The sequence below is a fragment of the Spea bombifrons genome, chromosome 7 (assembly GCF_027358695.1).
Source record: "Spea bombifrons isolate aSpeBom1 chromosome 7, aSpeBom1.2.pri, whole genome shotgun sequence".
Classification (NCBI taxonomy): Eukaryota; Metazoa; Chordata; class Amphibia; order Anura; family Pelobatidae; genus Spea; species Spea bombifrons.
The window spans coordinates 22687519-22710030 of record NC_071093.1 but is presented as its reverse complement, the minus strand read 5'-3'; the positions used below and the strand labels follow the sequence as shown (position 1 = coordinate 22710030).

General features: G+C 42.0%; 1 protein-coding gene and 1 non-coding gene across 2 annotated transcripts in view; one reads left to right on the top strand and one right to left on the bottom strand.

The window, feature by feature from the left end:
- The window catches only part of RHBDF1 (rhomboid 5 homolog 1), a 542782-nt gene that overhangs the window by 496052 nt on the left and 24218 nt on the right, over positions 1–22512 (top strand). Inside the window, exon 16 of the mRNA XM_053472100.1 lies at positions 580–680. Coding sequence (XP_053328075.1) covers positions 580–680 — 101 coding nt within the window. The remainder of the gene's footprint in view (positions 1–579; positions 681–22512) is intronic.
- Positions 2988–3117, bottom strand: LOC128502497 (small nucleolar RNA SNORA35). The gene has a single exon (XR_008355129.1). It is a non-coding gene; the product is annotated as a small nucleolar RNA SNORA35 (small nucleolar RNA).

Genomic DNA, 22512 nt, shown 5'->3' with positions numbered 1-22512 from the left:
GACATATCAAGTAGTATGTAACATAAATAGACTAACAGAGGCAACAGGTGAGGAGGGCCCTGCTCAAAAGAGCTTACAGTCTAGACACAAATAAACAAGAGAGCAAGCTGTGGAGAAGAGTTCAACTCCAGGCAGACCTCTACCACGCCTGGCTGTTTCAAACATATATGACCGGCTTCAAAGATGTCCTAAGTAAGTCATGACCAGATTTGAAAAAAATGGTGTGCAGTATATGAGAAAGAAGACAATTACAGCTAAACATGAACACCGCAGAAATATTAAAACAGTAATTGTCACGAAGGGTACAAAACCCCCCCAAAAACAAAACAGCTTTGTCTTTTAGGGGTTAATATGCATGCTTTTTAGTAAAATTGTCAGGGAAAGTATACTGCCCCTTTAAGCAGTTTTGCGCACTACTTGTTTGGTTTTGTTACAAAATGTTTCTGGTTGTTTTTCATTTTTGTCAATTAAATGTTATATCATATTAAACTTGGGATTCAAGGGAAATATTCTCATGTAAAGTTTTTGTTCCAATGCAATAAATGAATACATGATAAAAAAAATTCTTGTGATTCTTAGGTTCATTGCATGGATGATGTATGTGGTCTTCTGCCATTCCTGAATCCAGAAGTTCCAGACCAGTTCTATAGGTTATGGCTCTCTCTGTTCCTGCATGCAGGGTATGTAACTTTTTGCAATTTTACTACTGTTACCATGTTTCTAATGTCAGGGTTGCCATCAGAGGTTTTGAGGCCTTTTACAGAACAAATGGTCTGAAGCGCCCTCAATGAAATGGTGGAGACAAGCTGTTTGGGCATAAAGATAGCAGAGACAAGCTATTTGAGCACACAGGCAAGCCACTTCAGGGCAAAGCATTGCAGGAAAATAGAGATACATCTACCAATGAGGACTAGGATGACTACATTTTACCCTGTAGCAAAAAAGTTTTACTAGTAAATATTAATTCACGTGTAAACTATTTTAATAAAAACTATGGAAAAAAAATTTTTGCTTGTTTTTATTTCCTTTTATTTGCCACTCGGCCCTAGTTACTATTTTATAAACAATTGAAAACTATGATGATTTCAGATGTAATATTGAAATCATAAAATACACACAGCCATTACCAGTCATGAGCAGTTTCAGTCAATTGGCTGAGACCTCTTTCACACCAGTGAGTGCTCCATTCCTTTAGTGGTCCAGTGCTGAGCTCTTTTTATTGTTTTGTTTTTTAAAACGGAAGGAAGCAGGTCCCCCACAACAGCCAGGTACCTTACAACTGTAATGGTTTTACTCCTCTGATGGCGACCCCGTTTAATGTTACATAGTTACATAGTTATATAGGCTGAAAAAAGACATGCGTCCATCAAGTTCAGCCTTTCCTATGTCTGTTAATTTGTTGCTGTTGATCCTGTTTGGCTTTTTCCAATTATGCACTAACCAGGGAAAACAATCCTTCTTGACCCCAAAATGACAGTCAGATTTCTCCTTGGATCAATAAGCTGTTTCCCCATAATTCCAGAACTAATAGTGACATAAAGTCACAATTTTATTAAAGACAGGAGGCGAGTATTATGCTTTACTTTCTTTACTACTCCCAATAGCAGCAACAATGGAGTAAACTTTTTTAAAACATATATAAAGAGAAAAAACTTATCAGGTACATATACATGTGAATAACATAACCTGGATAACTGATAACCAATCATAGTGCAGCACAGGCTATAAAAGGTAAAGTCACAGAGTGTAGTTCCACTTTCTTTCTGCGACCGTATATGATGAAACAACAGATAACATAAAGAAAACCATAATATGTTCCTTGAAACTCAGCATAAGAAGAGTACTGGAACCGGAACTTGAAGAAAACGGAGGGACAATCCAAGAGATGAATCTTGAATCCGAAGGGCATGGAAAAAATAATCAAGCTGAAAGGATAAAACACATGCCATTAACAAATGTAAACCGGACTAAGAAATATATAACAACCTGCGGTGGGACTACTAAAAACAGTCATTAGACATATAGTAAGTGGAGGGATAATACTCGCCTCCTGTCTTTAATAAAATTGTGACTTTATGTCACTATTAGTTCGAAAAATCTGGAATTTCATTAAAGACAGGAGGCTCATATTATGCTAGCTTAACCCCTTCGTGACAAAGGCTGATTTTACTTTTTGTACCCTTCGTGACAATGGCTGTTTTATCGTTTCTGCGGTGTTTGTGTTTAGCTGTAATTTTCTCTTAACCCATTTACTAAACCCACACAAGTTATATATTGTTTTTTTCAGGACAAGAAGGGCTTTCTTCAGACACCAAAATTTTTTTCATATGATGTAATTTCCTATAATAAAAATAATAAAATATGACGAAAAATTGAAAAAAAAACACATTTTCTCACTTTTATTTGAAAAATCTTTTATTCATCATAAAAAACTACTGAAAAAACCTGCTAAATAGATTCTACTATTTGTCCCGAGTTTAGAAATACCCAATGTTTTTATGTTTTTTTGCTTTCTTCTACACGTTATGGGGCAATAAGTACAAGTAGCGTTTTGCTAATTCAAAACCATTTTTCTCTGAATCTGGTAATTCTGTCTCTATGTGGTATTTGGGGCATCTTTGAAGCCAGCAAATTAAATTTACCCCACCAAACCATATATTTTTGAAAACTAGACACCCCAGGGTATTTTAGATGCTGATAGTTTAACCCTTTCCATGCACTAATCCTACCACCAACCCTTGTCAAAGTTTGGGATAGTAATTGTTTTTGGTGTTTTTTTCACATACTTTGTACTTCAGGTGTGAAATTACAGCTCCTGGTATATGTTGCTGTCACACAACACCCCGATATGTGTCCAGCAACATCTCCTGAGTACATTGATACCCCACATGCATGGGTTTGTCAGATTGTTTGGGGGCAAAAGGGCCACATTTGGAACATGAGCAATTCAAGTTCAGTAGGAATTTTACATCTGGGTAAAGAAAAATGCTTGTACCCAACTTTCAGTAGGGACAGGTTACAAGAAAGCCTGGCCTATCTCCAAGAAGGGATTTGATCTAGCACCTTAAGTGGTCCCTCATGCCACGGAATGGACACAGGGTTCACTTGACAGTGCAAATAAAAACGCTTAAAAATGGTGGAGCAAATAAAAGCTAAAAAACAGTAAATGTAACAAAAAATAAAAAAAAATACAAAAATGGAGCAGGAACAAAAAAAAAATTAAAAATGGGAAACTGTGTGATACAGCTTGAAGCAGTCACCGACACAGAGTGCAGGTTTTCCAGGGCAATCTGGACAGTAAAATGTGGTGTCCTTTCTTTGCCCCCTGCTGTAGCATACCCTGCATCTCTTTTGGGGATTCTGCTTCTTTGCTGTAGGGGGGATTTTAAAAATAAAATGGGTAGCCCCAATTCTGTTGGTTCCCATCACTACTTGGGGACCAGGTGCATCACGGTACAAGATACCTGAAATTACTTCGAGCTGAAACTGCAAAAAAGACAGCTTCAGCCCAGTGTCTGCTTTTTTGTGCAGCAAAAAAGCGTTATAGGTTGCAATTTGCATTAGATAAATTGCAACCTTCTTGTACCAGGCCTTTGTCTTCCTCATAATGAGGTAGGGCTGTAGGAGTTGATCTGACAGATCAACTCCACCCATGTGCTTGTTATAGGCCCTGATGCACACTGGCTTTCTAGTGACCCCAGCTCTGCCACGGACAGAAACCTCCACGGTTCTTTCATCGTGGATGGTGCTCAGCATGCACACCTCTTTTCTGTCCTTGAACTTCAATGCCAAAAGCTCCTCTTGGCGTAGAGCTGAGGTCTCCCCCTTTCCTAGCCGGGTTCGTACCAGGCGTTGTGGGAAACCCAAGCGGTTCTTTTTTATAGAACCGCAAGCTACCGTATCGAAACAATACAGCAGCTTGAACAAAGGGACGCTTGTATAGAAGTTATCTACATACAAGTGGTAGCCTTTGTTCATAAGGGGGAATATTAGGTCCCAAACAATCTTGGCACTGGTGCCCAGATGATCTGGGCAACCTGGAGGGTCAAGGTAGCTATCCTTACCCTCGTATACCCGGAAGGCATGAGTATATCCTGTCTCGCTCTCGCAGAGCTTATACACCTTCACTCCATACCTGGAGCGCTTGGAAGGAATATACTGCTTGAATCCCAACCTTCCTTTATATTTCATTAGGGATTCATCCACGCAGATATTCTTTCCAGGTGTATAAACCTCTGGAAACCTGGCAGCGAGATGGGTAATCAGGGGGCGGATTTTGTACAGCCTATCAAACTGGGGGTCCTCCTTAGGGGGGCACAGGCTGTTGTCGCTAAAATGCATGAAACGAAGAATCATTTCATACCTTTGCCTAGTTATAGTTTGGCCAAAAATGGGGGTACTAAAGATGGGGCTGGTGCTCCAGTAGGAGCGGATGGAGGGCTTTTTTATAATGCCCATTAACATTGTGAGTGCCCAGAATTTAAGAAATTCTGGCACGTCAATGGGAGTCCATGGCTGTTTTGCCCAAAAAGAATTAGGGCTAGCAGCACGGTGCTGCTGGGCATAAATGTTTGTTTGTGTGACAATGTCTCCCAAGACATCGTCTCCCAAAAAAACCTGCACAAATTGCAGTGGAGTGAATCCTGTAACATCAATATTGATGCCAGGAATTCCAGAAAAAGGAGGGATAGCTGGCTTGTACCTATTAGGCGCTACCCATGCCTCTGGTGCACTGCCACGACTACGTGTGGCAGGCGTCCTAACAGCCACAGATACATCACTAGATGTATCTGTGAACTGACCAACGTCAAAATCTGACGCTGTATCAGTGGCCTCAGAATCTGTGGCCAAAAAGGCATACGCCTCCTCAGCCGTATACCGCTGCATGGTAAGAATTGCAGCAAAAATAGTGGGGAAGGAAAGGGTTAATGGCTATAATAAAAATTAAAAAAAACTAAAAAAAAGTAAAAAAAACCTAAAAAAAAGTAAAAAAAAATGTAAAAAAAAAAAACCCCAAAAACAATTGCCACTATGCAAGATCACTGTTTATGCAGTGATCAATGGCAATGAAGGGGTTAATATTATATGGGTGGCTCTTATAAGAGCCTTTGGATCAATATATATATATTTTTATTAGGGAATACCTGAAATACCAGAACACACCGATCTGTCTCTCTCCCTCACTAGAAGCAAGTGAAGGAGGGGGGCAGATCCAATACTGATCAAAGGCAATGTTTAGAAAACATTGCCTTTGATTTATCAAATCATGATCACTCTTATGAGTGATCTGACCACTAGGGGTGTTATTCACTGGATGTCCATGACATCCAGCAACACCCCCCGATGATGTCATCAGGCTCCGCCCCCCGGCTTGATGGGCGCCGCCATCTTGAAACACCGCGTGTGTTTCGAAGACACCGGCACCGGGAAGGTAAGTTGAGCATTTAGGAAGCGATCGCGAGTCGCTTCCTTTGCTAAACAGGTGTTGCAAAGATGCCTCGATACTGAGGCATCTTAGCAACACCAGCTAAGCAAAGGAAGCGACTCGCGATCGCTTCCTAAACCCGTTTTTCGGCGGCGGGCGCCGCCATGTTTGAAAGACGTGCAGTCTTTCAAACATGTTTTTTTTTTGCTCCTAGGAGCGATCGGGGGGGGGCGGGAATGTTTTTTTTGGTGTTGCTCAATGCCTCGATGTCGAGGCATTAGAGCAACACCGTTTGAGTGAAAAAATCGATCACGGATCGATTTTTTCACCCGTTTAAAGACGTGCCGGTCCTGGCACGTCAATTGTCATAATCGTCACGATTTTCAGTGACGTGCCCGGACCGGCAATTGTCACGAAGGGGTTAAAGCTAACACTGACATAAAATAAAACTATACAAATACGTGACTAGAAACATGTTGAATGGGTTTAAAATAAAACGTTTTAAAGGTAGACTTTGCAGACCAATTGGCTGCTTTAATAATGTCATGTAAGCTACCGCCTGCAATGTAAGTCTTAGAGGTCATTGCAGCATGTGAAGAGTGTGCCCCAAATTTAGTAGTATCAATCCCTGCCCTAGCCATAATTAACCTGATCCACCTAGCTATAGTAGCCGTGGAAACTGGCGAAAAGGGCTTGCGAAAAGAAATGAGTAATTGAGTACATGTGATCGCAAGGGTTTAGTCAACGATTCATATATTTGTATACATTGCACAACACATAATTTTATTTATTTATTTAAAAGACCTCAGCTAAATTAGTCTTAGTGCGTCTAACGACACTAAAACGTACACCATCAGGACTAAGTATTCTATTTGAGACATCTCCTTAACATCAGAGACTCTTTTAAAATAAATCAAACATAACAAGGTGGATAATTTTAAAGTCAAATCTTTAATAGACAATCTATCGTTATCTTCCCAAGATAGAAACATGTTAAGGATTAAGTTAACATCCCAGGTGTCTTGATATTTAGGAACAGGAGGTCTCTTCAAATGGATACCTTTCATCAGTCAACAGACTAATGGATGTTTTCCGATTGGCACCTGGTCCACAAACATATGTTGAGCAGAAATAGCAGAACGATATACATTGAAGGTTTGATATGCTTTGCCTTGGTCGTTAATGGATGACAAGAAATTCATTATTCTTGGAATAGGTGCACATACAGGATCCAAGTTTCATTCCACGCACCAGCTAATTTTCCAGGCTGATCGGTAAGTACTTCTGGTACCTGGTGCCCATGCCTCTGATAAGAGTTCATGAGTAGATGTTGAAAAGTGCTCGTGGAAATCGGATTCCCGGAGATCAGCCACGCCATGAGAGAAAGGTTGTTCTGTAGAATCAGTGGGTGATGATCCCCTTTGGAGTTTGTCAAAATATTCTGCCACCTCAGAAGTAGACGAGGTGTGTCCATGGTCAATTCTAGAAGATGGAGAAACCATGGTTGAGATGTCCAGAATGGGGTGATTAGGACTAAAGTCGCCTGTTGATTTTCAACTTGAGACAGAACTCCTGTGATCATGGTGAACGGTGGAAAGGCATTATTTGTGCTGATGGACCAATCTTGAAAGAAGGCGTCCGATCCTGACGCTTCCGGGTCTGAGCGTCAACTGAAAAACTTTGGTAATTGGTGATTTAAACGAGACGCGAACAGATCGACGTTGAGAGGTCCCCAGAGATGATAAAGCTGATTGAATATTGATTTGTGTAGTTTCCAATCACTGTGATCCATTAGGTATCTCAAGTTCCAATCTGCTATCACATTGGATAAACCCGGCAGATATTCTGCTTTTAGAGTTATCCTGCGATCCAAGCAAAAATGCCAAAAGTCTTTTGACAACTCTGCCAGTTCCTTCGATCGTGTGCCTCCTAGGTTGTTGATTTATTGAACTGCTGAGATATTGTCCATGTGAAGAAGGATACAGCAGTTGACTTTGTCGTTGGCTAGACTTTTCAATGCAAAGGACCCTGCCAATAATTCCAGACAATTTATATGAAGATCCGCTTCCTCCATGGACCATTTCCCGCCTGTAGAGGTCTGGCTTGCCCGAGCTCCCCATCCTATGAGGCTGGCATCCGATTTTATGATAAAGTCTGGAAGAAAGTTGAAAATGGCTTTCCCATTCCATGCAGTTATATGTTTGAGCCACAAAGGTGTTCCTCTCTGGCTTCGATGGTCAGAGAAATTTCGTCGGAATATGCTAAGCCTTGACGAAGATGTCTAGCCTTCAACCTTTGAAGTGCACGATAATGAAGCGGAGCTGGAAATATGGCCTGGATTGAAGATAACAGGCCCACTATTCGTGCCAGCAGACGAAGGGATAACTTCTCCTTGTGAAGAACTGCTTTGATTTCCTTGCGAATCATCTTTAGTTTTGTTGACGGTAGACTGAGAGTTTGAGGAATAGAATCTCCATATTGGGAGATGGTCAGAGATTTGACTTGTCCCAGTTGATGCAGAAACCTAATTGTTGAAGCAAAGTGAGCGTCAAAGAGGTATGAATGAGGATCGTTTTCCAATTGTGGGCCGTGATGAGGATATCGTCCAAATAAATCATGAGACGTATCCCTCTGCTCCTAAGGTTTGCCACCACTGGTTTCATCAACTTGGTGAAACACCAAGGCGCTGAAGATAGACCGGAGGGAATGCATGTGAATTGTCATTTTGTCCGTTTCCATATGAATTGAAGGAATTGTCTGGATTCCGGGTGAACAGTTACTGTAAGATATGCATCTTTTAAATCTATCTTTACCATTAGATCGTTGGGCTTCAGGAGGTCCCTTAGACAGTGGATTCCTTCCATCTTGAAATGATTGTACTTCACCCAATGATTGAGAGTTCTCAGGTTGATGACTGGTCTCATGCCTTGTTCTTTCTTGTTCACTAAGAAGATGTTGCTGAGGAACCCTGGAGCATGAAAAGTTGTTGGACAGCACCTTTGGTGATCAATTCTTGTATTTCGTCGTCTATAAGTCTGCTTTCTTCCTTGGAGAAAAGGAAGGGAGACGGAAGACTTACCTGTTCCAGCCATGCATAAAAATCTATTCTGTATCCTTTGATCGTGTTTAAAACCCAGAGGTTGGAACTAAGTTCTGACCAGGTCTGGAAAAAATGGGCGAGTCTGCCACCCAACAGAACACGAGAAGAATTCAAAGCAAAATGTGTTACCTGAGGAAGGTGTTGTTCTAGTGAAACCACGCTGACCCCGAGCACGCCATGGTCTTCCTCGTGACGGAAAGAATGGGTAGGATTGGTACCCAGATTGGTAACTGGACTGATACCCGAGTTGATATCCGGAATAGTTTCTGCCTCTGTTTGAGGAGGAAAGGCCTCTGTAACCCTTTTAGGGTGAAGGGGTTGATTTCTGGGCCTTGTCCAGAGATGAGAAGATGCCCACAAATTTCCCAATATTCTTTAGAAACTCATCCCCGAATAATAAGCCATCAGCTGATGCTCCTGGCTCCTCAGTGGCCATATGGGCCAATTGGGGGTCAATTTTTATTAAGATAGACCTACGTCTTTCAGAGGATAGGGACACATTAGCGTCCCCTAATAGGCACATTAATCATTGCAACCATCCACGTCGACAGGAGGGACTCCTCGATTAGATCAAACATTTCAGTGACAGGTCCAACCAAATCTAAAAGCCTGTTCTGGCAATTTCTAAATGGTCTATCCATCTTTTTGGGATCTTTGCCAGATTTTTTCAGATATTGGACAATTTTTGGATCAAGTTCTGGCATCCAACAAGCCTTATTAGCCTGCATTTTATTCCTAGAGGCCTTGGTTAAAGGTTTGCTTTAAATTTGGCTACAGTGGAATTTGGAGTCCATTCGGCTGATCTAGGATGTCTGATCTTCTCAGGATAAAAAAAAGAATTTCCTAAGGAATTCCCTGAGGAATGGTAAATTTTCAAACTGGTCAAAAGTGGTAAGTGGTGTCCCTCAGGGTTCTGTTCTGGGACCAATTTTATTCAACATATTTATAAATGACCTGGCAATAGGGGTTGAAAGTTATGTTTCTGTGTTTGCAGATGACACTAAACTAGGTAAAGTAATACAGTGCGAGCAGGATATTACAGTGCTGCAGAGGGATCAAGATAGACTGGGGTACTGGGCACACAAATGGCAGATGAAATTCAATGTAGATAAATGCAAAGTTATGCACTTCGGGTATGGAACGCACAAGCAACCTACACCCTAAACGGTAGTGAATTAGGGGTAACGACAAATGAGAAGGATTTGGGAATTGTTATAAACAACAAACTAGGCAGCAATGTGCAATGTCAGTCAGCAGTTGCTAAGGCCAATAAGGTATTGGCGTGTATAAAAAGGGGCATCAATTCACAGGATAAAGATATAATTTTGCCTTTGTATAAATCAATTGTAAGGCCGCACCTTGAATATGCTGTGCAATTTTGGGCACCTATTCTAAAGAAGGATATCATAGCACTAGAAAGGGTGCAGAGGCGGGCTACAAAATTAATAAAAGGAATGGAGCACTATAGTTATGAAGAAAGGTTAACAAATTGAAATCTGTTTAGTTTAGAAAAACAGCGCCTCAGAGGGGATATGATAGCATTATATAAATATATTCAGGGCCAATACAAACCATTGTCTGGAAATCTGTTCATAAACAAGACTATGCATATGACACGTGGTCATGCATTTAGACTGGAAGAACGGAGATTTAGGGCAGAGGAAAGGGTTTTTTACAGTAAGGACAATAAGGATGTGGAATTCTCTGCCTGCAGAGGTAGTTTTATCAGAGTCTGTACGGACGTTTAAACAGCAACTGCATGAATACTTGGAAAAAAATATCTAGATCCCTCAGCAGCACAGTAATATCCTGCTCGCACTGTATTACTTTACCTAGATTAGTGTCATCTGCAAACACGGAAACATGACTTTTAATGCCCATTGCCAGCTCATTTATAAATATGTTGAATAAAATTGGTCCCAGAACAGAACCCTGAGGGACACCACTTACTACTTGTTTCCATCTTGAATATTTACCATTTATAACAACTCTCTGTACTCTATCACTAAGCCAATGTTCTACACAAGAACAAGAATATGCATCTAGACCAATTTACTTCAGTTTGAATACTAACCTATTGTGTGGAACCGTGTCAAACGCCTTGGCAAAATCCAAGTAGATTACATCCACTGCCACACCCTGGTCTATACTTCTACTTACTTCTTCATAGAGTGAAATTAAAATAGTTTGACCTATGTTTCATAAAACCATGCTGATTTTTGCTAATAATACTTCCCAATGAATTCCTGAATATTATCCCTTAATAAGCCTTCAAATACTTTCCCACCCACAGAAGTTAAGCTCACAGGTCTATAATTTCCAGGCACAGAGTTTGAACCCTTTTTGAATATAGGAACCACATCTGCCTTCCTCCAATTGTCTGGTACAATTCCTGAAAGAAAAGAATCCCGGAAGATTAGAAAGTTCACTTATTTCTTGACTCAGTTCGTTAAGTACACGTGGGTGAATACCATCAGGCGCCGGAGCTTTGTTGACATTAACTTTCATTAGTTGCTGCATCACCTTGTCCTGAGCCATCCAATCACAGTTTGAGTGCACATTTTTTCCCGTAGTCATATGTATATCCATTGCCATAGGTTCCTCCTTAATATATTCTGAGGAAAAATAGTTATTTCAAATTTCTGCTTTTTCTTGGTCCTCCTTAACCAACACTCCCATGTCTGTTTTTAGTGAACCTACACTTTCATTTTATTTTTTTTAGAATTTATGCATTAAAAGATTTTTTTGGAGTTAGTTTTGCTGTCTTTGGCTATCACCCTCTCATTTTCTAGTTTAGCCCATCTAATCACCTTTTTTATGCTTTATTGGCTTCCTTAAATCTTATATAGGATGCCTAATTTAAATTTAAATGCTGTAAAAGCCATTTTCTTATTTTTAATTTTCTAGTTTAAATCCCCACTAAGCCATATTGGTTTCAATGTGTTTCTTTTATATTTATTACCTAGTGGTACATACTGAGAAGTGTACCTTGCTAATATTTGTTTGGAAATACTCCATTTTCCCTCAGTGTTTTTATCACTAAAGAGTTTATGCCAGTCAATATGTTGTAAAGCTGCCCTTATCTTATTGATATTGGTCTTTTTAAAATTATATGTTTTAGTATTCCCCATGGGCAATTTTTTTTTCCCAAAATCCAATTTTTATTGTTTTTTGTTTTTCGCATATAATGGTAAAGCAATAACAGGGAGGAAGGAGGGGAAAGGTGTTACAGAAGAAAAAAAGGGGGTGGGTAGGGTGAGATGGGAAATGTCAGGGACACATACCACACGGCATTGACAAGCATGTACACAATGCAAATACATCGCTCAATTGTGGGGATCAGCCCAAATCAAGTACCAAATAGCACTTTAAAACAGCAATTTCAGATTCCAATACAGAAAGAGTTAGAGTATTAGTCAGTAACACAGTGGTAATGCAAGACATCATCCTACTCAGATGTGTCATCCAAATAGTACAATAAATCAATGCAGTATTCCCCATAACAGATGACAACCAATAGAGCCAAGTGGTTGTATATGCCTCCCTAAGTTTTGTAGTTGTAGTGGAGAGATCCTCAATCCTCCTGATCTCCTCCACCCTAAGTATCCAAGCCTGCAGTGTGGGCGGGAATGGCCATTTCCAATGCAGGGGAATAAGGCCTTTGGCAGCGTAAAGGAGATGCCTAACTATAGACTTATAATACGAGACGGAATGTGAAGTGTGGTGTAGGAGCAGCGACATGGGTTGAAAAGGTGGGGGGGAGTCAGAGAGCTCTGAGATCCCTTTGTATATTTCCTTCCAGAATGTCTGTATCAACGGGCAGGACCACCATATATGTAGCAGCGCACCCACATCCTTATTGCATCTCCAGCACCTATCTGAGGTGTTCAGAAACATTCTATGGAGCCTCTGTGGCGTTCGATACCAATGTGTCAGTAGATTATAGTTCGTTTCTTGCGTCTTGGTCGCTCTAGAGCTTTTGTGAGTGAGAGTGAAAATTCCCAAGACATGCAGAAGGAAGGTCTTGTCGTGTGAGTCGCTGATAAAAGCAAGGAATAAAGCAGGGAGATGGCCCTCTCTGGTGGATGCTCTCTGGTGCACAAGGTTTCAAAGCTTGTTAAGTCCCTGTAGAGACAGGCTTTATTCGGTATAAAGGTAGTGTACAATCTGGTGGTATGTGACGCACTCCAGCCTCCCTCCCCTAGTAGTGCCCGAGCCCGGACCGGTACAGGGAGCCCAAGAAACCCCAGTCTCCCCCCGTCATGTCCCGGCAGAAAGTCCGGGTTCCCCCATAGAGGCAACATGGGTGAAGGCGATGTAGAAAGCCGGGCACGCTGTCCCACCTCCCTCCATACCTCAAGGGTCGCCAATATCAGGGGATGTGACACCCCTCCGTTGCCACCACCAGGACCCCACAAAGCGTGGTACACTCTACCCCGCAAGTCCCCTAGTTCCAGCGCGACCCACGGTTTAGCTGTGGGACCGACAACGCCCCATTCTATAATGCGTAGCAGGTGGGTAGCGTTTGGAACAGGTACAACACCCGCAGTAAGAGATTCATTTTCACAACATTCACCCGGCCTATCCAGGAAAGATATAGCGGTCCACCTTCTCAGGTCCGCGGCAAGAGTGGAGAGCAATGGAACAAAATTTGTCTGGTATAGTCTTCAAGGATCAGCAGTCCCCAAGTACTTCAGCCTATCCAGGCACCACTTAAAGGAGAAACTAGGCATAAGTGACAACACTTGTTGAGATACGTTCAAGATTTCTGACTTTGAGTAATTGATTTTAAGGTTTCGACAGCAAACCGTACAACCGAAATTCCTCAAGAATAGTCGGAAGCGTTATCCTGGGGCGATCAACAATAAAGAGGAGGTCATCCACGTATGCTGCCACCTTGTGATGCCGGTTACCCTCCTGAAACCCCAGTATGTCTGGGTTCGAGCGAATAGCTTCAAGGAAAGGCTCCAGGGACAACGCAAACAACATCAGGGACAAGGGTTAGCGTTAGGACACACCGTACTTTGGCGTAGTGGTGGGCTAAGCATACTATTGTCAGGGTCCGGCGACCCGACACGGTACCCGGCAGGGTCCGGCGACCCGACACGGTACCCGGCAGGGTCTGGCGACACGACGCGGCACCTTACCTGGACGCCCCCTACCCGCGGGCATCGGATCCAACGAGTCTTCTTCTGGCTTCCCCGTCCGGCCGGCTTCTGCTAGGCACGCGCGCGCCCTGTCCTAACTTCTGTTCGCGGGAACTCGCCGCTGTAGCTTCCCACTCGGGGGCGGAGCTTCCCCTGAGCGGCAAGTTTAAAACCGAGCTTTGCGCAGTTATTGTGCTTACCTGCTACATCCTGAGTGCGTTTTCCTAGTGATTTACCGTGTACCTACCTGGCTTTCCTCTGACCACGCTCCTGCCTGACCCTTATCTACTAAACGGCTCGTGATTTTTCTGGTTACCTACCTGGCTCTCCTTTGACTACGATTCTGCCTGACCCTTCTGTACCTCGTTGCCTGCTCGTGTACCATACCTCGGCTCGTGTCCTGATTGTGATTCTGCTTGACCCTTCTGTACCTCGCTGCCCGCTCGTGTACCATACCGTGGCTTATCCTGACTCCGTCTGGGCCTTGTCTACTAAGCGCCTCTGCCTGCATATTGAGCTCCGTTTCCCTATAGACTTATCCTTTGAGGTTATTGTTCCTGACAACTATGGCCATATGATGTGACGGAATCGCCAATTGTTATCACATAGTTCTAGGCTAGTTTCTGTATTCTTGTTTGTCTGTCTCTTATGTACCTTTGCCCTTCTTCCTTGAATCATCTGATGTCCGTGTGATTAAAATCTCCAATAATTAACGTGTTACCCAGATGTGCAGCTTTCTCAGTATGCTCTAACGGCTGTGCTTCCTCATCATTATTAACATTAGGTGGTTTATAACATATCCCATTAGTTAATTTCCTTTTTTTTTTTTGCCCCAAGCTGATATCTACCCATAAAGCTTCCACATTTCCCTCATCGCATTCAAGATGCTTAATATTAGACTTTAGTTTGTTGTTAACATACAAGCCTACTCCACCTCCCTTCCTGTTTTCTGTCCTTCCTATATAACGTGTAACCATTTAAGTTAACTGCCCAGTCATGGGTCTCATTCCACCATGTTTCTGCTATGCCTATTATATCATATTGCTTAGTGTATGCTCTTGCCTCTAGTTTCCCCATTTTGTTACTTAGGCATTAACAAGCATACATTTAATATTATCCTGAGTCTCTTGAATTTTATGAAAATCTTTATTAATACATACCTCCTCTGTTCTGATCTGAAGCCCCTCTCCTTTCTGTGCTATCTCATTAAATGTAATGTACTCTAGAAGCACACTTTTTCACCTTTTATAGTTTAGTACATTAATGGTAATGGTGTTTACAAGCCAAAATATGAATTATGTGTTATCTGATTAAAATCAATCCTATATTCTTGTGCGGTTGTGCCTTTTGGGCAGTTGATCTTTGATCTCACCAAATGACCCGTTTACACTATGAAGGATAAGTCATGCGGGCATAATATGGTTAACACATTGAATACACCTTCTTTCAGGTGGGTGTAAGTTAAGCACACTGCAAGAGTTTAAAAGAGACCTTATGAAGGCATCTGATGGCTTTGTATGAGAGAGGGGCAATCAGCCTTAAACCCTAAGCCAGTGAATAAGTTACTAAAGGAGATTCCACAGCATCTCTCAGTCACAGATAAGCAAAAATTGTTTAAAACCAATCCATGCAAGCCAGTAATTGCAAAAGATGATGTGTAAGCCCAGTGTTTTCAATAGCAGCACAGCTTTCTTGGAGGCAATAATGGTCGACAAACTGCCTAATTGCTGTGACAGCCAAGTGCAGTTATGAGAGGTTAAAAATTACAGGCCAGTGATCATCACTGGCCTGTCACTCATGCCCCCAAACCTGATGCAAATCAGGTGAGGTGTGTTCCAGGATGCCTCAGGATAGAGGCAGGCCTGGAATGTCCAAAAAAAGTGACTGCAATTGCTGGACAATGCACCAAAACTAGTATTTTGTCACATATGGTGGAGAAAGCAGGTAACACATGGACAAGTCTGTAAGGTGCAAGACAGGCTGCTAAGAAAATGGGGGGTGATTATTAAATGCCCTATTCTAATGCATTTCTGTGCAAGAAGAAAGTAACAAAAGGGCAGTTAAGACAAATGCTACACATGAGAAGGCTTGCTTGATACAGCAGTAAAATATTACAGCACTACAGAAATTGGTGTTAGCCCAAAAAGATAATCAGAGCAATTAACTACCTGCAGAAGATGGTGCCTACAGATAATGTTGAGGCTTTCCTCAATATATTTGGGCTAAATTAGAATGCTGACCTGTGGCTGAATGGGCAAGTCTACTAGCCCCAAAAGGTATACTATGAACCAGCTATTCTGAAATATACTACTTAAAATTGAGGATCCTGGCATGTCTGAGAGTTATCACTGCCATCTGCTCCCAGAGATTTCATGACCCAGAAAAAGCTGTTCCGTCACAAATGTTTGACTTGATATTTCTCACCAGGAAGTGGTTGCAGTTGGAAAACAACTTATCGAGCTACGTAGCAGGGAAGCTAGTGATAGAATAATTTCTGAGAGGCTTACCTGTCACTTTCCGATGGAGGGTCAGTCACGGTGATGCCCAAACAGCTTACCAGTTAGTTGCATTGGTAGAGCAGTATATAGCAGAAGAGGTAAATCAACACCCTGCCACAGAATCTAAAAACTTAAAGCCCCAGTAAATCTGTTTCGGAGAAAATGAGGACTTTTGAAGAATGGGTGGGCTCTTAAAATCCCAGGGAGATAATGGGAAGAGGAAGAGGCTTTGTAATGGAAGAATACCCTAGAAGGGGCATTAGAATGAGGACATTGTAATGGAAGAATACCCTACAAGGGGCATTAGAATGAGTAATGGAAGAATACCCTACAAGGGGCATTAGAATGCTCTAAATATCTGGCATTTGGTCACCATAGCAAATGACTGTCCCGACAAGCATATTATCCAAAATGTCAAAATTGGTACACTGAAGGGGATATGCTAAGACATTTTGGACAACGCTATGCTTCCAACCTTGTGGGAACAGTTTCTATTCCAGCATGACTATGCCCCAGTGGAGAAAACAAGGTTCATAAAGACATGGTTAGTTCTGTTTGGATTGCCTTATTTATGTAAGTCTCTGTTTTGTGTTTGGATATTTTATCCATTGAATTTGAATAAAGTATTACAAGTTTTTTTTTTTTATATAATATAGTTAATAGTTTTACCTTTTTCTCTATTTTGATTACGGCTCCCTTTTCTATATTAAATTAGCATTTTGACATGTTACAAATTTTGCCTCCATGCCCTATTTGGGAGATTTTTTAAGCCGGACAATTCAGTTTACCCAATCAAATAATATATGTTTGAAAACTAGACACCCCAAGGGTATTTTTGTGTTGTTTTTTTTATCCCACACACATTCTACTTTAGGTATGTACACAAGCTGCAGTGTATAGTTAAAAAAAAGAAGAAAAAAAAAAAAAAAAAAAAATATATATATATATATATATATATATATATATATATATATAGTTACATGTAAAAATAATTCCCCACTGTCACCAAAAAAGTGCAAATATATATATATTGTGAGGTCGGTCTCGGATCGCCCCTCGCTGAGGACAAGGGACAAGTGCCCGTCTTCATTCACACCAGGCAAACAGCAGTAGGTTTGTGCAATCTGACATAGGGTCAGGTTTATTGGAAAGGTTGCAAAGACAAAAAATATAACAACACAGCAACAAAAGAAAAACCTTGCCTGTCCGGCACTTACTATACAAAGGATGTCCCTCACTACCAGCTGGAGAGCTTCTCTCTGCCAACTTAACAATAATATGTCCAGCAACCTTTACTCACATGTCTCTTCCACAGACAGGCTTTCTGTGTCCTCAAAATCTAAAGAAAGCCCTGTTTGTCCGGAAAAAAACAATATATACCGTATTTGCTCGATTATAAGACGAGGTTTTTTTCAGAGCAAATGCTCTGAAAAATACCCCTCGTCTTATAATCGGGGTCGTCTTCTAATCAGACCTCAAATAGAGGTCTGATTAGGAGACTAAGATCCAGATCCCCCGCACCGCTGCAGGGGACCTGGATCCTCCTATCGTCGCCCCCCCCCCGACGCACGCACGCACGCACTTACCGGTGCTTCCGGAGGTGGAGTTGGCAGCGGGGGTTTGTATGCGTCCGTCGCAAATACCTTCCCCGACTGTCAGAGATCAGAGTTCCAGAGTTCCTGATCGCTGACAGCCGGGGAAGGTATTTGCGACGGACGCATACAAACCCCCGCTGCCAACTCCACCTCCTCCCGGCTGCCGCGGAATGAGACGTCAACCCGCTGCCCCGGCAATACAGCAGGAAATTGGAAGCACCGGTAAGTAAGTAAGTGTGTGTGTGTGTGTGTGTGTGTGTGTGTGTGTGTGTGTGTGTGTAGGGCATTTCTGGAATGCCTTACACCCCTATATGCCACTCTGGCACTTAGGGGGTTAAAAGGCATATTATGGGGCAGAGTGGCATATAGGGAGGTATAAGGCATTTCAGGAGGCAGAGTGGCGTTAAGGGGGCATTTAATAGAGCACTCTGCCTCCTGAAATGCCTTATACCTCCCTATATGCCACTCTGCCCCATAATATGCCTTTTAACCCCCTAAATGCCAGAGTGGCATATAGGGGTATAAGGCATTTCTGGAGGCAGAGTGCTCTATATAATGCCTTTTAACTCCCTTAATGCCACTCTGCCTCCTGGAATGCCTTATACCTCCCTATATGCCACTCTGCCCCATAATATGCATTTTAACCCCCTAAATGCCAGAATGGGATATAGGGGTATAAGGCATTTCTGGAGGCAGAGTGGCACATAGGGGGTCAAAAGGCATACCATGGGGCACAGTGGCATATAGAGGGTTAAAAGGCATATCATGGGCCACAGTGCCATATTGGTGTGGCAAGCCTGGGGGCAGATGTGCGTAACTGGGGGCAGGTTGGAAAATACAAGGAAATAAAAACAAAAAAAATATTTTTCTCAATCATAGCTTTTATTAAAAAAAATAGTTTACATGAATTAACATTTACTGGTAAAACTTTTTTCCTTTAGGGTCGTCTTATATTCAGGCTTTTTCTTTTTTTCCTAAGTTAATATTCAGATTTTGGGGGGTCGTCTTATAATCAGGGTCGTCTTATAATCGAGCAAATACGGTAACATGTATGTGGGTACACAAAATGAGAAAGATGAAAATTACAACTAAACAACAACACTGAAAAATGTTATAAGAGCCATTGTCCCAAAATATACAACGAGAAAGAAACAATATTGTCATTAAGGGGTTAAAATCTAGCTTTTATTATGTCAAGGTAAAATAAGAAGGTGATTAGAGAAATGCCATTGTGATAGAGATAACAGTGTTGTTGTAAGGACTTACCTGCCTCTCCAGTCCTGCGCCGTGGCCGATCCCGCGACGCTTCCCCCTCGGCCGGGCAGCGAGTACCACCGCTACCCGGTCGGCGTCTTCACCGCGTGGCCGACCACGTGGCAAACAGGTAGCAAAATATACGTGTGGTCAAAATATAATATTACACGTTACATCTATAACGTGTTCTTATAACCTCGGGTGACCTCCTTAATGCAGGACACAATCAGAGAACAGGAGCCAAATCAGAAAACAGGAGCAAAGTCAGCAAGCCGGGTCAAACGAAGAAATAGTCACACAGGAAAACCACAGAATACACCAACCAAGGGTGACCCAGAAGAGGAAGTCCAGGTTTAAATAGGGACAGGTGGAGGTGTCCCTATTTAAACCTGGACTTCCTCTTCTGGGTCACCCTTGGTTGGTGTATTCTGTGGTTTTCCTCAGGCTCCACCTGTCCCTATTTAAACCTGGACTTCCTCTTCTGGGTCACCCTTGGTTGGTGTATTCTGTGGTTTTCCTGTGTGACTATTTCTTCGTTTGACCCGGCTTGCTGACTTTGCTCCTGTTTTTTGATTTGGCTCCTGTTCTCTGATTGTTAGTATTGACCCAGCTTGTTTGACTACTCTTCTGGATTTGATTCGGCTTCCTGCTTTACTGGTTACCAGACCTGATTCTCGGTTCCGGCTCTCCTGGCTACTCCTGGTTCCTGTTTGCCTGGCTCACTCCGCCATCCGGGGTCCTCCTCATCCAATCGTTACAGTTGTGTTGTATTCTGCTGTTGGTTTCTAACACCCAGTTTGTTCATTAAATTATTTTAAATAAACGAAAAAATTCCATATCCGTTTAAATCAAAAAAATAATCGGCCAACTGAAGCCTCTGCCCCCACGCTGTGTTTCTGGCTGTTTGGACGAGAGCTTGGAGGAGGAAGTAGTCCAGGGAGCAAATCATCCGCATTTTAGTGAATGTGATGGGCTCTGTATGAGGAGGGTTATTATGCTGGTTGAAATCTGGGCTGGTGCAAGGATTTTTGCCCCCCTAGGTAACATATAATTTTTCCACCCCTGGCTCCACCCTCACAAACCCCTCCCCATTTGCCACACCCACATACAACCCCACCTCTTTTAATGTTTGTTAACTCGCTCCCACTCCTACCTATAGTGACCGCAAGCCGTGGCCACGCTTATTGAATGACCATGACTGGCGGCTCGCGGCTGCTGCCTGCACTGCCTCCCGGCACCCAGACCCATATAGTTTATCTCGCAGTCGAGCTCTAATACCCACAAGCACCCCTCATACATACTTGAATCACACTATTTGCCATACAAATAACTATAAAACATTCATTTTATCACATTATTTGTATTAAAATGCCAGAAAGCAAAAGTGTTAAAAGGCCCTAATAAATTAAATACATTAAACATAATGGAATCAAAACATTTGCTACTGCAAACATTTTTAAATTAAAAATGTTATTCAGTGGAACCAACAAAACAGTTATCACATTATTCTTCACGATATTCTTGTAAGAAACTTTTATTTCTTTATTAATTCATGTAAACTTTTTTTTCATATTTAAGAAAAGCTATGATTGAGAAAAATTATTATGAGCAAAAATCTTGACATGGAAATGGAGTTAAAAAAAAAAGCATTTCAAAAACCCAAGGGGAAAGGGTTAAAATACTAGCGTTTGAAATACCTTGAGGTGTCTAAGCTTCAAAAATATATGGTTTGATGGGGTAAATTGCATTGGCCAGCTCTAAAGATATCCGAAATAGAACGACCAGATTTTGAAAAAAAATAGTTTGGAAATAGCAAAACACTAATTGTACTTATTGCCCAATAACTTGCAAAAAAAAAAAAGCAAAAAATTACATAAAAATATTGGGTATTTCTAAACTCAGGACAAATAGTAGAATCTATTTGCATCTGCATGCACGCTGAGGCGAAGCCTTTTGGAGGATGGTCTGGTGTCAAGAGGGGTAGCATATAAGCCACTTCTCTCCAGGAAAATCATCAGGGACAGACTGATATTCTGCAAAAGGTACAAGTATTGACCTGCTGAGGGCTTTCCCGTTGTTTGGGGGATCTGGAAAAAAGCTTATCCGGAGAAAACAAGGTGAACGCTACCATTAGTCCTGTGTCATGCCAACAGTAAAGCATCCTGAGACCATTCATGTGTAAGGTTGCTTCTCAGCCCATCGAGTTGGCTCACTCACAAGGGAGTTGGACACAGCCATGAATAAAGAATGGTACCAACACATCCTTCAAGAGGCAACTTTTCCCAACCATCCATGAACAGTTTGGTGACTAACAATGCCTTTTCCAGCATGATGGAGCAAAAGTGATAACTAAGTGGCTCGGGGGACAAAACATGCCCAGGAAACCCCCGAGACCTTAGTCCCACTGACAACTTGCAGGTCAATCCTCAAGAGACGGGTGGGCAAACTAAAACCCACAAATTCAGAAAAACTCCATGCATTGATTATGCAAGAACGGGCCCAGAAGTTAATTTACAGTATGCAAGGTGTCAGGGTCCTCAGCAAAGACCCCAACGAAGCGACTCACGTTTATGCTGATTTCTCCGTTCCTGACCCTTGGCTATTGTACACTGTTTTTGCTGATTTCTCCGTTACTGAACCTTGGCTAATAAATACCATTTACGCTATTTTCTCTAATCCTGAGCTTTGGCTATTTATTCCTGGACTTGCTGTGTTACCATCTGCCCTCACCGCTGTGAGGTATCCTGCACACCAGGTTCCTCACCCCAAATCCCCGACACAAGGGAAGATTGCAGAGGTCTTGAAAAAAGACATGGAGACCGAAAACCCATCCCAGGGCACACTGTGACCACTGGAAAGCAGTGAAAAGAGCCATAGTAAGAGGTTTTGCCTCTTACAAGATGGCAGAGCCCATTAAAAAATAAACAAGTTCCTGAGATGGTCTCTCCCTCCTGAGAACTCCGAATACAGGCACTGCACCCATGCATGAGTGGGATCACTGTATTTAGGAGATGTTGCTGAAAACATATTCAGCCATATATTCCCAGCCACGCTGACACACACATCCGGACAGGCTAAGCTACAACAATAAAAAAAAAGTATTTTCCACACTGCTTTGTCATTAACCCCCACCCCTTTTATGTTTTTGCCACTTTGGGTATCAGCCCCAGCCAGCCGCTCCCTTTAGTATTGATTTATGTATTGGCCCCAGCTGCCCCCCTTATGTATTGATGCCGCCATCACAGATAAAATGATAACGTTTCTTCCTTTATGTGAAATACTTCCTTTGTGTCTCAATTTTCTAAAGTAAGATTCTAATTTTAAGATTAATAGTAAAAGTGTATGTTCAAGCTGCACTATGTCCATTTTATTATTTTACATGAATTACTTCTCCTGAGCATGTGTCAACCGGTGATTAATCCTTGGATGTTACCCTCGAAAACACCCTCAGGGGCTATTTAAGTGAGCAGCTTTTAATGCTCCAATAAATGTA